Source organism: Platalea leucorodia, assembly GCF_965183815.1.
Source record: "Platalea leucorodia genome assembly, chromosome: 7".
In the NCBI taxonomy this organism is placed as follows: Eukaryota; Metazoa; Chordata; class Aves; order Pelecaniformes; family Threskiornithidae; genus Platalea; species Platalea leucorodia.
The window spans coordinates 24,172,556-24,186,482 of NC_138829.1; the positions used below are offsets into that span (position 1 = coordinate 24,172,556).

General features: G+C 38.4%; 1 protein-coding gene across 8 annotated transcripts in view; it reads right to left on the reverse strand.

Moving 5' to 3' along the window:
* NRXN3 (neurexin 3) overlaps positions 1 to 13,927 on the reverse strand; it is a gene marked incomplete at both ends in the record, with an annotated part of 985,035 nt that overhangs the window by 138,799 nt on the left and 832,309 nt on the right. For all 8 annotated transcript variants that reach the window (XM_082316881.1, XM_082316885.1, XM_082316884.1 and 5 more), the window contains one exon: positions 2,758 to 2,929. In XM_082316881.1, the coding sequence (XP_082173007.1) occupies positions 2,758 to 2,929 (172 nt within the window). The remainder of the gene's footprint in view (positions 1 to 2,757; positions 2,930 to 13,927) is intronic.

Consider the following 13,927-nt stretch of genomic DNA (forward strand, 5'->3'; position numbering starts at 1 on the left):
ACTTTTATTTGTACTTTCCATTGAGCAAGTAATTATGAGTTTAATGTATAATCCTTCTACAGGTAATAAAACTCTGAGAGGAGAATGGAAATGCCATTCAGAATGCCTGAAGATTGCACCACATGTGATGACAAGGAAGATACTTTAGCTAGTTTATAAAATTTGCAAACATTAGCTGTAGCACTGTGCGGAAAATCAAGTACACATGAAATTCTTCATATTACAGACAACGCAGTGTGCCCAAACATGCATGTGCTACAAATACGATGTTTTTTTAAACACTACAAATAACCATTTCCAGAATTGAAGTGATCCTATGCGTAAAATACAGGATTCCTTAGCTGTTGTTACACAAGTTTGATATGAATTGCAGTTTCAGCAGTCTCCAGCCGAAACACGCTGGATTAGCCTGGGTCAACCCAACCACAAAGCTTTACACAGAGTTGAAACTCTGCTGAGCACTGGTTTGGTCTTGCACTCAGTATGAGAAACACTAGTGCAAGTTTGGTCTGTGAAAGACAACAAATTATTCATTTCAAAAGCTCCTGTTTGGTCTTCTTTTAAACCATTAATTGCCCAGAAAACGGAACTAATAAGGATTGGTTTCCTGTAGTTATTGGCTCATTGAAGCTTTTCCTGAATCTGAGGCATTCATAATGCCTCTTTATTACATGGATATTCTGGTATTTAACATGAATTGAGATCAAGCCACAGTCCTTTCCTCTGGGAGGGCTGGAACACTGCCCTCCTCCCCTCCTCCCTTGGTTATTTTCCCTAGCCATGCAGGATCTTTTTTTTTTTTTTTTTTTTTTTTTTTACTTTTGTCCCTTTTCTAAATTTGGCTAAAAAATTGGTTTGAAAGAAACTGGAAAAAATAAGGGAGACACATGCACACAGACAAAGTATGATCCTGTAAGCCTTATTTTCACAGGAACAGGCTGAAAACATCATCATCTACAAACAGCCAGAAACTGAAATACATGCATGGAAAGGAAAAGGTGTCTGGAATATAAAGGTGTCCTTTTCCCCTGGGGTACAACTGCATATACTCAGTACTAGACCAGAACATAAGATTAATGCTGTTTCTATAAAATCATACATCTTCTAGTGACAACACAAGAATATCTTTAGCCAAGACAGAAGCAGAGGGTACTGAGGTAGTCTCTGAGTGTGATTTATTTTCCCTTTTTAAAAAAAAAAAAAAAATCTCTAAAGCAATGAGCTGAATATTTTGTTTCTTTACACCAGGGACTTACTACAGCAAGTAATATAAGAAGGAAATTTATTCATGGGGTTTTTACTGACTGTAATTGGCTGCCAACTGGATCAGAGGTATTTTCCCACAAAATAATTGATGAAAGGAGCAGAAGAAAGATGCTTGGTTTGGGCCTCTCCTAGCCACACTTCCCTCTCTAACCAATGGATAGCTGAGTTAGAATCTAACTCAGTATGTCTGTCATGGCATTCTTTGAAAGCAATTATTTCACAGAAATAAGGATGATTATTAAAATGTACTCTTTTTTTTACATCACCAAAACACTGACAAAGTGTCATGTTGAATTTGTAGTAGAGAGCACCACAGGAAAGATCATTTATGTTAAAAACTTTCTTGTGCACTTTCTGAGTGAGTGGAAGAGATGAAATTATCCCTTGGAGTAATTTATTAATGTAACATTGCATAAACAATTTGGATATTTCTCATAATTTGAGGTTAAGTGGCTTGTGGGCAACTCCTACACAACTAACAAACTAGCCTCATATTTATCACAGAATTCTTCCTTCTGTCCTGGGTCAGTTATGTACAACCTAGAAAGGAAGAACTGGAAGTTGCTTAGGCTTAATACTGGAAACCAACAAGAAGATCATGGTTCGATCTTAGATAACAACATGTGAATAAGAAGAATGTGGTTAACATTGGAATTCTTTCCTTGTGCTCCTCCTGCCTTTTGTAACCATCCACATCACCAAGCCTCAGCTATCTTATGCACTGTCAGCATCACATACAGCAATCAGTTTTCCACTTGGAGTGAGTTCGACCTTTTAGCATGGTGACATATAGTATCATGAGGTTGTGATTTGCCAGTGGTGGGATAAAACATGGGTCAGTGACTCAAGAGCCAGTTGTTCACTATTCCTGGTGGATTTAGGGTGATGTTCTGAGATACTGAATTGTTCCACTGCATTTTGACCTAAAGTCAACTAAGAGTTGACAGTTTTGGCTAGATTGTGTGTCAACCTTTATATCTGCAAACCTAAAAGAGAGTAAAATTCAGATGATGAAAAATTATGAGGCAAGCAAAAGGTCTGTTCAAATACTTGCAACTTAATCTTCCACATTGCGTACACTTCAACTCTATATCTATATAGACAGTATCTTGGGTGTGGCTAGAGTCACCTCTCCTTTTCGTAAGGTCTGTTCAAAACTTTTCTCCCTGAAATAGTTAGAAAATATCACAAGTAGCAAAACCAAGTCTGCTGTTGAATCAGTTTGTAACTCTCTGCAGAACCAGGATTCACATAGAGACCTCTGAAATAGCAGGACCTGTGTGCATCATACCACACAGTTGTCATGCTTATTCTTCCAGTGTAAAGGACCATTACTTTGTTTTCCAACAGACAGAATATGCGCTACTAGGCAGGTCAATTTATTGTTGAGATGAAGCAACAAAGATTTATACAGCAACCAGTTGTTATTAAACATTAGTTTGTAGGTATAAATACACTGAAAGAGAAGAACAAAGAGAAAAAAGTATGTACCTGTTGGGTAGTGTTCATTCACTGGCCAGCTGTCAACCTGAAGTGTGGCATTGCCACCATTCCTGGTAAAGCGTACCACATGGTATTTGCCATCATTTACAGGTGTGCTTTCCTCTTTAATAGAGATGTCCACTGTGCCAATATTGAAGACTACGCCAATCTTGCCTTGCTCCTAAAATAAAAGAAAAAATAAACAAATGCTTGTAAATTGCTGTCTATTAGGAGAATGTTCTTGACCTATAAATCTCTAACGGGTAATTGTGCCGGTAGATGGCACTGAAGAATACGCAGAAGCATCATTTTGAGCTTTGTCAGGACACATTCCATTGGCTCTGCTTCAATACAAACATTGTCTTTCGCACTCTTCTTTACAGCATTCACCTGAACGTAGCGACTCATTTGTTCCCTTAAAACATCACAGAAGACGCGTGGGAAATCAGGCAATAAAAAACAGGAGATGTGGATAAATAGTTACTGGAGCAACATCTCGACTGATTATTAGTAGTCACTTGTTCAATTGTCACCTGAAATGCAGCCACAGGCATGCTGTATCCCAACAACTGTTTTGTTCTGTTATTTTGCTTGTGAAACAAACAGCCCCCACCTCAAAACAAATAATCATGGGATCCAGCAGAGAGAATGCAGTTACAAGATGCATGGAATGAGAAGGGAGTAAAAATGTAATTAGCCGACTTTGACCACCTGAGGGAAGCTAATTGCTCTTAAACCAAATGGAAAACCTTCCAGACTTGCAAAAGACAGGAGTGGCCACAGTCTTTTACTTTTCTACATCACACCCCAAGCAGTGCCTTACCAATAAAGCAGTCCTCCATAGGGTTTTCCCAAAACTTTCCACCAGTCACTGACTGAAAGGGAAGAGCAGGCAAAGCCAGTTGTACTAGCCATAACGCTTCCTCCTGCAGCTCCCCCCATGTGGTTCCAAGTAACAACCATATTCAATGACTTTAGGTTGTAAAATACACACCCAGAGTATATTCAGATTAGATATCCACATTTAATACTACTGATCTAAACAGTGCCAGAAATTCCCATCACTATACAATCTACAATTAACAGGAATGCATCTTCAAGCCCTCAACAAGGAGAGGCACAATACGCCGGTGTCAACATTTATGAAGGTGTATTAGGTGTACTGCATGGATTCAAATCTGGTGCAGACAGGCAGAACTAAAACGTACCATATAGGAAGCCAATACATTTGCTAGCCATCCATACTATAGAATTGGCAATAGCTTTGTTAACTGTCTCAATAGAAAAATCAAGGAAGAAACAACAACAGAGAGTAGATGGCCATCTCATATCCAAATATAGCCTCTTCAAACCAAAACTGAGGTTTACTAAAGGGACAAGAGACAATTTTGTTACTGTTATTACCTTACATATCTGCTTGGTGGGCAGAAGACTCCATCCTTCAGGGGTGTTACCCTGAATCACTTCACTACATTCACGTTAGCAAATCTCAGCAATAAGAAAGAAACCTCTTCTCTTGTACTTGAGGGCCACCTCAGATTCCTCTTCTGGATTTAATCCTGTCTCCTGGTATCAAGAAGCCCTTTCCTTAAAACCCCCATGTCTTCCAATTTCTCACAGAGGCCTTTCCTGATTCCTGCTTTACCTTACATTTCAAAGTTTACTCATACCAAAATACCCATCACAAGTTCCTTCTATCTTCAATACCCTTCTTTTTTTGGTCTTTTTTCCCCTAACACCATCCCCCCGAGTCCTCAGATTACAACACTGTTATTAGGAAAGGAAAACAAACAGTCCTGTAGCTGAAGAGGTCATTAAAAAATTTGGACTGTGCTTTGCCTACTTGAAGTTTAGCACTGTAATAATAAGCACCCTGTTTTTTCTCTCATTATAATGGTAAATTTTAGACTCTACTAAATGCATGCTGTATAGCAACAGCCTTATGTACATTCACAGCGTTATGCTTTGGATAGACTTCTCTTCAAGATATCAATAATCTTTTTTCACTGGAACATGGGGTAAGTGGATTGCTGCTCCCAGCAGATGCATGAATTCAGATACCATTTGAAAACAATCAACCTTCCTTCTCTTATGCTACCCCAAAAATAAGAGAGTTTTCAGTAAACAAAGATTTATTTCAGGTAAAATCATCGCTGGCACAGCTTTACCACTTCTTTGACATTTGAATTAAGTGATGTCCCAACACTGTTTTAGTGAATCTTTTGCTGGCAACCATATAATTATCTTTATCTGCATAGCAATTAGCAAAGAGCAAGTGACTAATTTTTGCTCAAACACTCAAAGAATGTCTACTGACCAGGTAACCTGGCTACTGACTCCATGTGGTTTTGCAAGGTGCTGCCGTATAATCAACCTCCCAGACAACCTCTCATACAGCTTTTCAATTGCCATCAATACATCAATCTTCTTTTGCAAACTGTGGCTGCTCTGAGAAGAGTCCACCTTGGGGAAGGCATAATGTGAGCAGGTAAGATGAAGAGCTGCGTCTTGTCTAATGGAACAGATCACCACCAGCGCAGAAGAGGAAGGGACTTAAGAGGTATTCAGCAGAGTGAATGCTGCATACCTTCAAGCCCCACAGGCTTAATAAGGCAGAGATAAAAACTTGCAAGTGGGGAAAGGGATGGTGGGAAGTTTAGCTAATCTCCCCTGCAGAAGAAGAAAATGTTTCTGATCTCTCCTTTGAGGAAACTTTGAGGAAAAGGAGATAGCGCCTTTCGTCATTCACTTTCCTCAGGCTTGAAGGAAAAAACCCTATTTAAAGGGCTAGTGATAACCCATCAATAAGAGGGCAAACTTGGAAAGAGATAAGATTCTGGAAGTGGAGAACTGCAAACCGCCAATGGCCTTTAAATCTTCTGGAGAGAGGAGGGAAATGAACAAACTGGTGCCCTCCCCATCCCAAGCAGATTGTCATCCCCCCCACAGCCAAGGGAACATAGCCTTTCTAAAAGCACTGTGACACTTTGTTGCAACTGAGAAATGCAAAAATTTGTCTAAAAAAAAAAAATCATGGGCCTGACTGAAGGCCTGCTCCAGCTCTCTTCAGTCCACCCTGGGGCAGAGCTCCCTGTGACTATTTAACATGAGTTTTGCAGAAGCACAACTTTATGCCAGATTTTGATACTCTTACTTGGACTGAGTAGGAGCTTGTCATGAAAATGGTTCTGTTCCAATTACAAGGATAAACCACAATTTAACACAATACGCCAAAAGCAGGGCTACTGAAGCCAAATTGCACACGCAGACTTCAAGATATAGTTTATTCATGGTATTTCATATCTCCAGGGCACCAGACACTACAAAAAAAAGCAACAATTAGTTTATGCATTCCTGGCAGAAAAAAGAAGTAAAGCAAAACACAAAGAAAATCCTACAGCAAATAACAGTGACCATCGACACAGGGGGCAAATCCAGGATTTATTTTCAAGATCTCTTCAATTCCAGTTTCCTACACTACAACACCTCATCAAAAGCAGCTTTTACTGAGACCTACCTTCCTTCCAAATCTGAAAGACAAGCTTTACTGTTAAACTTTAACACTTCATGATGGACGTGACCTTTCATTCCTTTCCCCATACATTCAGCTAGTAGATTTTCTTTCCACGTTACCACACACAGGTATTAACTAGACCAGTATGTGACAAAGAAAGATTTACCTTTGAGCCACTATCTGTAACATTTATTTTGTAGTTAGAGAAAAAGAATCCTAACCATACAGCAAGGGAAAAGCTGAATACAGAGCCACACAGAGTATGCAAGTTACATGCTCCAAAAGGGCTCGAGAATTTTGCAGTGTGCATTTTTTCCTCTCTGCATCTGTATTCACTGGGCTGCCCCAAACACTTTCCATGAAAAGGTGACCATTAATTAATGTTTTTGAAACCTCCAAGTGACATCAAGTGCTGGCATTATATCTTGGAAAACTGAGAACCATTTTATTTATAAATAACGAAGTTAACTCAGCATTCAATCTGTATTTTACTTATCCCCTTCTTTATTTAAGGCTACTGTGCCAAAAAGGATTTTTAAAGTTCCTCAAGAATTTCTCTTTTGCTGATTTGTCCCATAAAATTGCTGCCCTCAAAAGCCACATTACTGTTTCCTCACTTACAGACCTTCTGGAGATAAACTTCTGCCATGATATCTCTAAGACTTCAGGCAAATAATTATGGTCACATAATGGAATGGTTGTAGATAAATTATAAGAACAAAAAAACCCGAAGTACTAAAAAGAATGTGCAAGGCCTCACCTTGACCTCTCTATTCTACACCATGTCCTTCCACAGGCTCCTGGCAAGAGTTTCTTGTTATATGCACTGTTACCAAAATATTTTGAACATTATTAAATGATACAGGGGCTAATCTACAGCCTGGATGAGGAGATCTGCAATCTATTGCTTGCCCTTAAGCATTATTTCACTTTGGGCAACTTTTTCTTTTACTTTTCCGTGAAACAGATTCTTCATCTGTGACAGAGGGGTGATAGTCATCTATCTTTCCAAGCTCTACAAGCCCTGTAAATCCAGATACATTTTACTTAAACATTGATGATATCCTGACAATCCCAACCCTTTCAGCCCTGAGAGCAACTACAATCCAAGAGGAGCAGGTCCTAAGATTTCCTTAGCTTCTACTTTCATCTCCTCCAAAACCCATTCCTTTCCTCTGAAGGGAACTCAGGAACATTTCTGAGGTCTGACATTTTTGCAGGTATGTTTTTTCTTTTGTTTCCCTCCACTCAAGGAGAACTAGAGCCTTTCTGCATGCAAATTGTCAGGCCTTTGTTTTCTCCATGCTGTGCCTTTACAATTTGAAGGCATCTGTCTTTCTGTAGCAGACCAGGTGTAAAGAAAGTCAAATGGAGGTGGCAGTGATTTTGTAAGATGAGCAGTTGGAGCATGTTAGAGAGGACACACGTGCGAACAGCCACATGCACTGTGTGCTCTGAAAAGGGCTTTACCTTTGGGTCGTCTTAATTTAAAATTCAAATCATCCAGACTGAAAGTACATAGCTGTTCCCTGTGTGCAGAAAGCATTTCATTTCAAAAACCAAGAGAGAGAATCCCAGACAATAGGACAAATCCTGCTTTCAGCTGCATCGATATGAATCGATAGCAATTCTGTTGAAGAAACTCGATTCCTACTGATGCAAGTGGAAGCAGAGTTTATCCCAGTATCTTTATGTTGTTTTGTTTCTTCTTCTGAAACTAAATGTAAATGAAAAAAAAAAAAAGGCATTTATAAAACATAACTGAAATCCACCTAGAATCCCAGGATAACTGTTTTCTCACACTCATTTTACTTCATCATTTTTTAATAGTCACTACTGTACAGACTGCCTCCTCCTGCCGCCCTGGCTGGTTCCAACATGACTAGACATCAGCCCAAACCTGGCAGACAATATTCCTAGTTACTGCTTCCTGAAGATCACTGCTGATTTTGCTGCTCTCATTTGAAAGTGATACAAGCTCTTTCAGTAATACAAGCCATTTCGCACTGTAGGAATGTTTGGTAATCAACTTTTTTTTTCCACAAATGCCATATCCATACACTTCAACTCTGCTACCCTCTAAATTCAGGAAAATTGCTTTGTTTTCTTATAATGCCAAGCACTGCTCTTCCTGGAATGGCTTCCTTCTACTTAGGTTCCTCAGACTTGGAGTCCATGTTTTAAAATCTGATTGAACTTTTATTTCTCCCTCTTTGGAATGTTTTCCATTTTATTCTTTAAGTCTTTCCTTGCTTGATTTCCTTTCATTGTTTTTTGTTTGTTTGTTTGCTTGTCTGGTTGGTTTTATTTTTGCTTTGCCTCAAACTTGATTCTGTATATTAGTCCAGCTGTCGGATCACTCACTTTCTGTGGCTTGCGGGACTTTGCACAGCAGTGCTAAATGTAGTGAGGTATCCAGAACAACTGAAGGTATAGATGTATATTCCACAGAGGACATTCACTAATTACTACAATATCAAATCACTTTATGTGAGCTTTCACTGTAAACAGAAACTCAGAAAGTTCTTTACCAATCAGAAATGTAGTAAAAACCAGCATTGTGCTTAGAGGACCCTTCTTAGCTGCACCTAGAACTAAATGCATGGCTGGACAGGACTTTCCAGTATATGTATAGCAATGGATTTAAGAAGGGGAAATATTAGAACCTGTATTCAGCACAGAGTGTAAGGCAGTTAGTTCTACTCCACTCGTCATATTTAATGCCATTTTTAATACCACTGGGAGGTAAGTCTGAAATCAGAATTCAATATATACAAAACTCTAGAGTTGGGTAAAGGGAGAGCTTACTGGATGAAGTCTTCCTTTATCCAGATAATAATGGCAGGGAAGACATACTCAAGAACTGGTACAGCCACCTTGGCAAATATAATAAACAAAAGCAGCAAATGTTAAAGTAACAACAGGCACGGAAGCTCACATGACTTGAAAGCTTTTAATCACAGTTCCAACACTTCACAGTTATCTTGAAACAAGAAAAAAATGTTATTAAGGTGAAAGGAAATACAGAGGCCAGCTAATTTTGGCTGATTCTTGAGGGCTATTATAAGGAACAGTAGGTCATTTTTTGTTATATGCTGCTTGTTACTGCTTCTTTAAGGTGCTGAACCAGATCTACTAAATGCCAGTTACAAACCTATTTATCAGAGAGAACGATACACACACAAGACAAAATAAATAGAAATTATTACCCTTCGGGGCCATGGTTTTTAAAAGAAGCAATTCTCAGATACATAATTTATAAGGCTAAAAAGGACAATTGTTATAATCTAGTCTCCTCTAAAATTTTATATGAGGCCATATATCTTGTCTGAATTGATTCTTTGTTGAACTATAGGGCATATTTTAGAACAACACTTATTTGTGATTTGAACATTTACAGGTGAGGAAAGAAGCCTCAGAGTCATTACAGTTGCTTCTTTGATGAAATTGGCCCAGTGCTAAACATAGTCAAAAAGGCAAGTGGAATGTCAAGAATTATAATGAAAAGGAACAATGTACAAAAGGAAAATCTCTGTTATAAGTTAATGGTGTACCTTTGACTTTAATTGTTTAACACAGTACACAGATCTGTACAGGTTGTCTCAAAAAGAAAGAGAGGAGATATAAAAGGTTCAAAAAAGTACTACACTTGAAATTGTATATATAAACCCATAAAAAAATAGAGATGATTCAGCACTATTTTTTTTCATAACTCAAAGAACTACGAATACGTGATAAAATCATTTGGTAATAAAGTTTAAGCAAAGGAAGTACCTTTTGAGACAGTACATAACTGAATTGTGCAACTCACTGTCACAGGATATTTCAGACACCTAAGATACATTCAAAAATAGCCAAATTCATGGGAGGAAAGTCAATCAAAAGCCATTGAATACAAAGCAATGTGAATATAACCTCCGGCTCAGCAGTTCCTTAAAAGCAGATCACTACCATTTCTTCTAACTTTTGCTTCCTATACTGAAAAACCATCTAGACCATACTTCTATAAATGACTTGTGAGACTGTGATCAAGTCAAAATTTTCTTAAAGGTTCTCACTGATTCTTATTCATTTTATAAACTGGTGAAACACTGAAACTGGCAAAGATTAATGAAAATCTAATCTTTCCCATTGAAGGTTTAGAAAGGGTAGTTTAGATAAACATCTGCCATGACCAGGCTGCTGTATATAGTCCTGCCACAGAACAAGAAAATCCTAGAGCAGGTGACTTAAGGCTCCAACTTCATCTTTCTGTGACAGCAAAGTCTTCCCCCTCAGTTTTACAGAGTATAAGGGAAAACCACTCAGCTCTCCAAGTTTCTCACTTGAAAGCAGGTTTTCCAATCCTTCATTTAATCTTCCCCACAGCCCCAAAACTCCCTCAGTTTACTAACACTTTTCTTCAAATGTAGACACCAGAAATTTTTAACTTTAGTTTACAGAAATTACACAACCACTTTGTTTTTTATGTTCAAAGACCACATCATATCTTTCGGCCGCAATCTTACCATGGGGGCTCACATTTGAGGCTTATTCACGACGACCAAGATTCTTATTTAGCAGTGCTCTCTGGGAGTGTCCCTTGTATTGAAAGATGACTTCTACTCTTTGTTTTGAGACACGTTACATTACTTAGCTCAAAAATGTATACCATTTTCCTTGCTAAGAGCTTACCAAGCTTCCCAAACTGTCCTTAATTTTTTGCCAGTTGACTGTTTATGTGGTACACAGACTATTAGATAATACTTTTTAACTGGCCCATACTACAAGAAATTGTAGCACAGCAGTACAGTGCTACTAAAGTATGTCTTATTCTTTCCTGTTCTTGAAATTTTTTTTGACCAAACACCCTTATAATATCACAGAAATACTGTTACCAGTGGGATGTGAAATTGCAGTTCTCTTGCTTTACTTTTACCTTATCTCATTCTCTCCCTTCGTCTTTCCCTCTTTCAATCTTTGCCTTTTGTCTAATAAAAGTTTCTTTTACAAACAAAACTATCCTGACAACAGGCCAAAAATTGGACAAGAAGCTCAATTCTGTAACAACTCTACCAGGGTCAGGAGTAATGAATTAAGTACTACATCACACACAAGACATTTCAGCCAAAGAAGAGCATGTATGAGATCCAGAAGCTGCTTGTTTTTTTTTCAGCCCCGATACCCTGCACCTGATAAGAGCTTTATGTATCACTGCAGGTTCTTAGGTAACATTAACACACAATATCAACAGAATTACACTTAGCAATTAATTTGGCACCAGAAGTTTCCGTATTTCATGTAAGGTGAAACCATCAGTACAGTTTGAGACCTTTCAAATTTTAACTCACTCATAGAGGTAATCAAGTCTAGTTAGAGTACATGGTTGAAAGACAGAAAGGATTTATTTTCTGCTTTTAATGCTGCTCTGTTGTACCTTGAGCAAACCACTTCTGTTTTTCTCCCTCCATTTTGTCTTTTTATACTATGAAGCCCCAGGCTTATCAAACAGTATAGTTGTATATTATCTAACACAGCGGAGACCTGGTATCCAGTGGGGCCTCCAGTAGTTGTTGGAGTACAAATAATTAATATCAAGCAGAGTATCCTGATCTACAGTATCATCATTACCGTGACCAGGCTTATACTAAGTTCACCCTAAACCCATTTCCTCAAAATCTGGGGAACACTGTGACACATCTAGTTGCTCTTACTTAAATCTGACACCCGCTGAGCAAAGCTTAGTAATCAGCGATATTCAGTGGTCTTAAAAGGGAGGCGTGCTTCTGTGCTATTCAGCGCCTAGGACTGTGTGCCCAATTAAATCTTTTCTTCCCATGACCTAGGAAAGCACCAGTACACTGCCAGTCAGTTACCAGGGGGTAAAGTGTTACAAGAAACACATGCAGGTGTGTTTAGGCCACACAATTTGTGGAAAACAATTGTTGTTACACAGCTGGTGAAGCTCCAGCCACAAGGCTGTTAATCCCTCTCATGTAGGGATATCATAATGCAAGTAAAGAAACAGAAATTAGCAGCATGCTGAAAAGGGGCATTTCCTAGGGAAACAGAATGTAAAACTAATTAAGAAAGCGATACCTGTCCATTGGTTCACTGGCAAATACATTATTCAGATGGCTAATTTGTTCCCCCAGCTTACAATATGCATCATGAAAACCTGCCCTATCTGATTGTGTGAACTCCAACTACAATTAGGATTAAACATTTTGACTCTTCCTTTTGAAAATATTGACAGCATATCCCGGAAAGTTTTGTGAAATGATACCTTTTAGATATGATTCTGGACTAGGGCAGAAACAGGAACCACTCTGAATGTTGACGTCGGCTTCTGTTTTTCTAAAGGACTGAGCCAATGCATACTGTGTGCTGCATTTTAAACTCAAAGCATTCCCAAGCTGCTGCTCTCCTCCTGCATTACAGAAGTCAGCTGATTAAAAGCAGGCCTTTACATTTCTAACTTCTGCCATGTAACTCACTCTTCAGACAAAAATGTGACCAGCTGCTAAAATGTCACATTCACTCAATGAAGAAATGACTGCAGTAGCAAGTCAGATTTTAGTAGGGCACAAGAACAAGCAACTTGCTCAAAAGCAGAGATCTTCCAGGAGAAAATATCTTCATCCATCTCACAATGTCTCCCTTGGCGTTTTAATCCACTGGGTAACATTGCAACCATTTACGCTGACAGAAGCTAAAGTGGCAGTTACACAAAATACGGCGTCAAAGATCTGATACTTACAGGCAGCATGGAATAAACTACGTACCTTAACTACGAGGCTTTCTTATCAAGAGCATTGGTACAATTGTGAGATGTCTGTGGGCTGAAGGCACAGCATATATCACTCTGTAATAGCAATCAGGGCTGTCTGTCTCAACCCATAACCCTCAGAAAAGTGAGCACTTGTCAAGAAGATGGCATTAAAAAAGGACACTGCTGTCTGACAGGAAAGGTGATCACAAATATCAACTTGCCACCATCCAATTAACCCAAGTGTAGTAGATATAGAAGTGCAAGGGCTGAAAAGGCTTTGGACAAAATTAATCCATTTAAACTTGGTTTTGCCTAGAGTATATTTGTTTGTAAACTTTCTTCTACCCTTAATCATGAACAGTATTGCAGGGTTTCAGAGTGTTCCAAAAATATATGCTCAAAGGTATTATATGACTAAGCACTATATATTCCTATATATTCCTTTTTCAGTGTTTTTTGTTTTTTGGGGTTTGTTTGTTTGTTTGGTTTTGGTTTTGTTGCTTTTTTTTTAATAGAATTCTAATAGAATTTAATGCATGCAGGGTCTGTTACATGTTCCTTTTGAAATCTATGAAATAGATTTGATGAACTGTATATAATATCAACAGCATATTGTAAACAAAGTAGTTAGTCTGCTTTACCAGACAAGCAAGAGGTTTGAGCTAAGGTTCAATAGTCCTCTCCAATCAGACAAGATAATGAGGAAAATATGAGTTTATGTAAACACAAACAGTGCCTGGATTCAATAACAGTTTATTTCCAGCTTTTCAAAGCTTGCTTTTTTTAAACTTCAGAATTTTTTTTAAAGCAAGTGGGCTTTTGAGATGTGGCTGGACTCCAGCAGAAGGCTTTCCAGTCCTGAATCAAAGAGGTTTCCTAAGATTTTGAATGGGAGTAGAAAATACAGATTACAA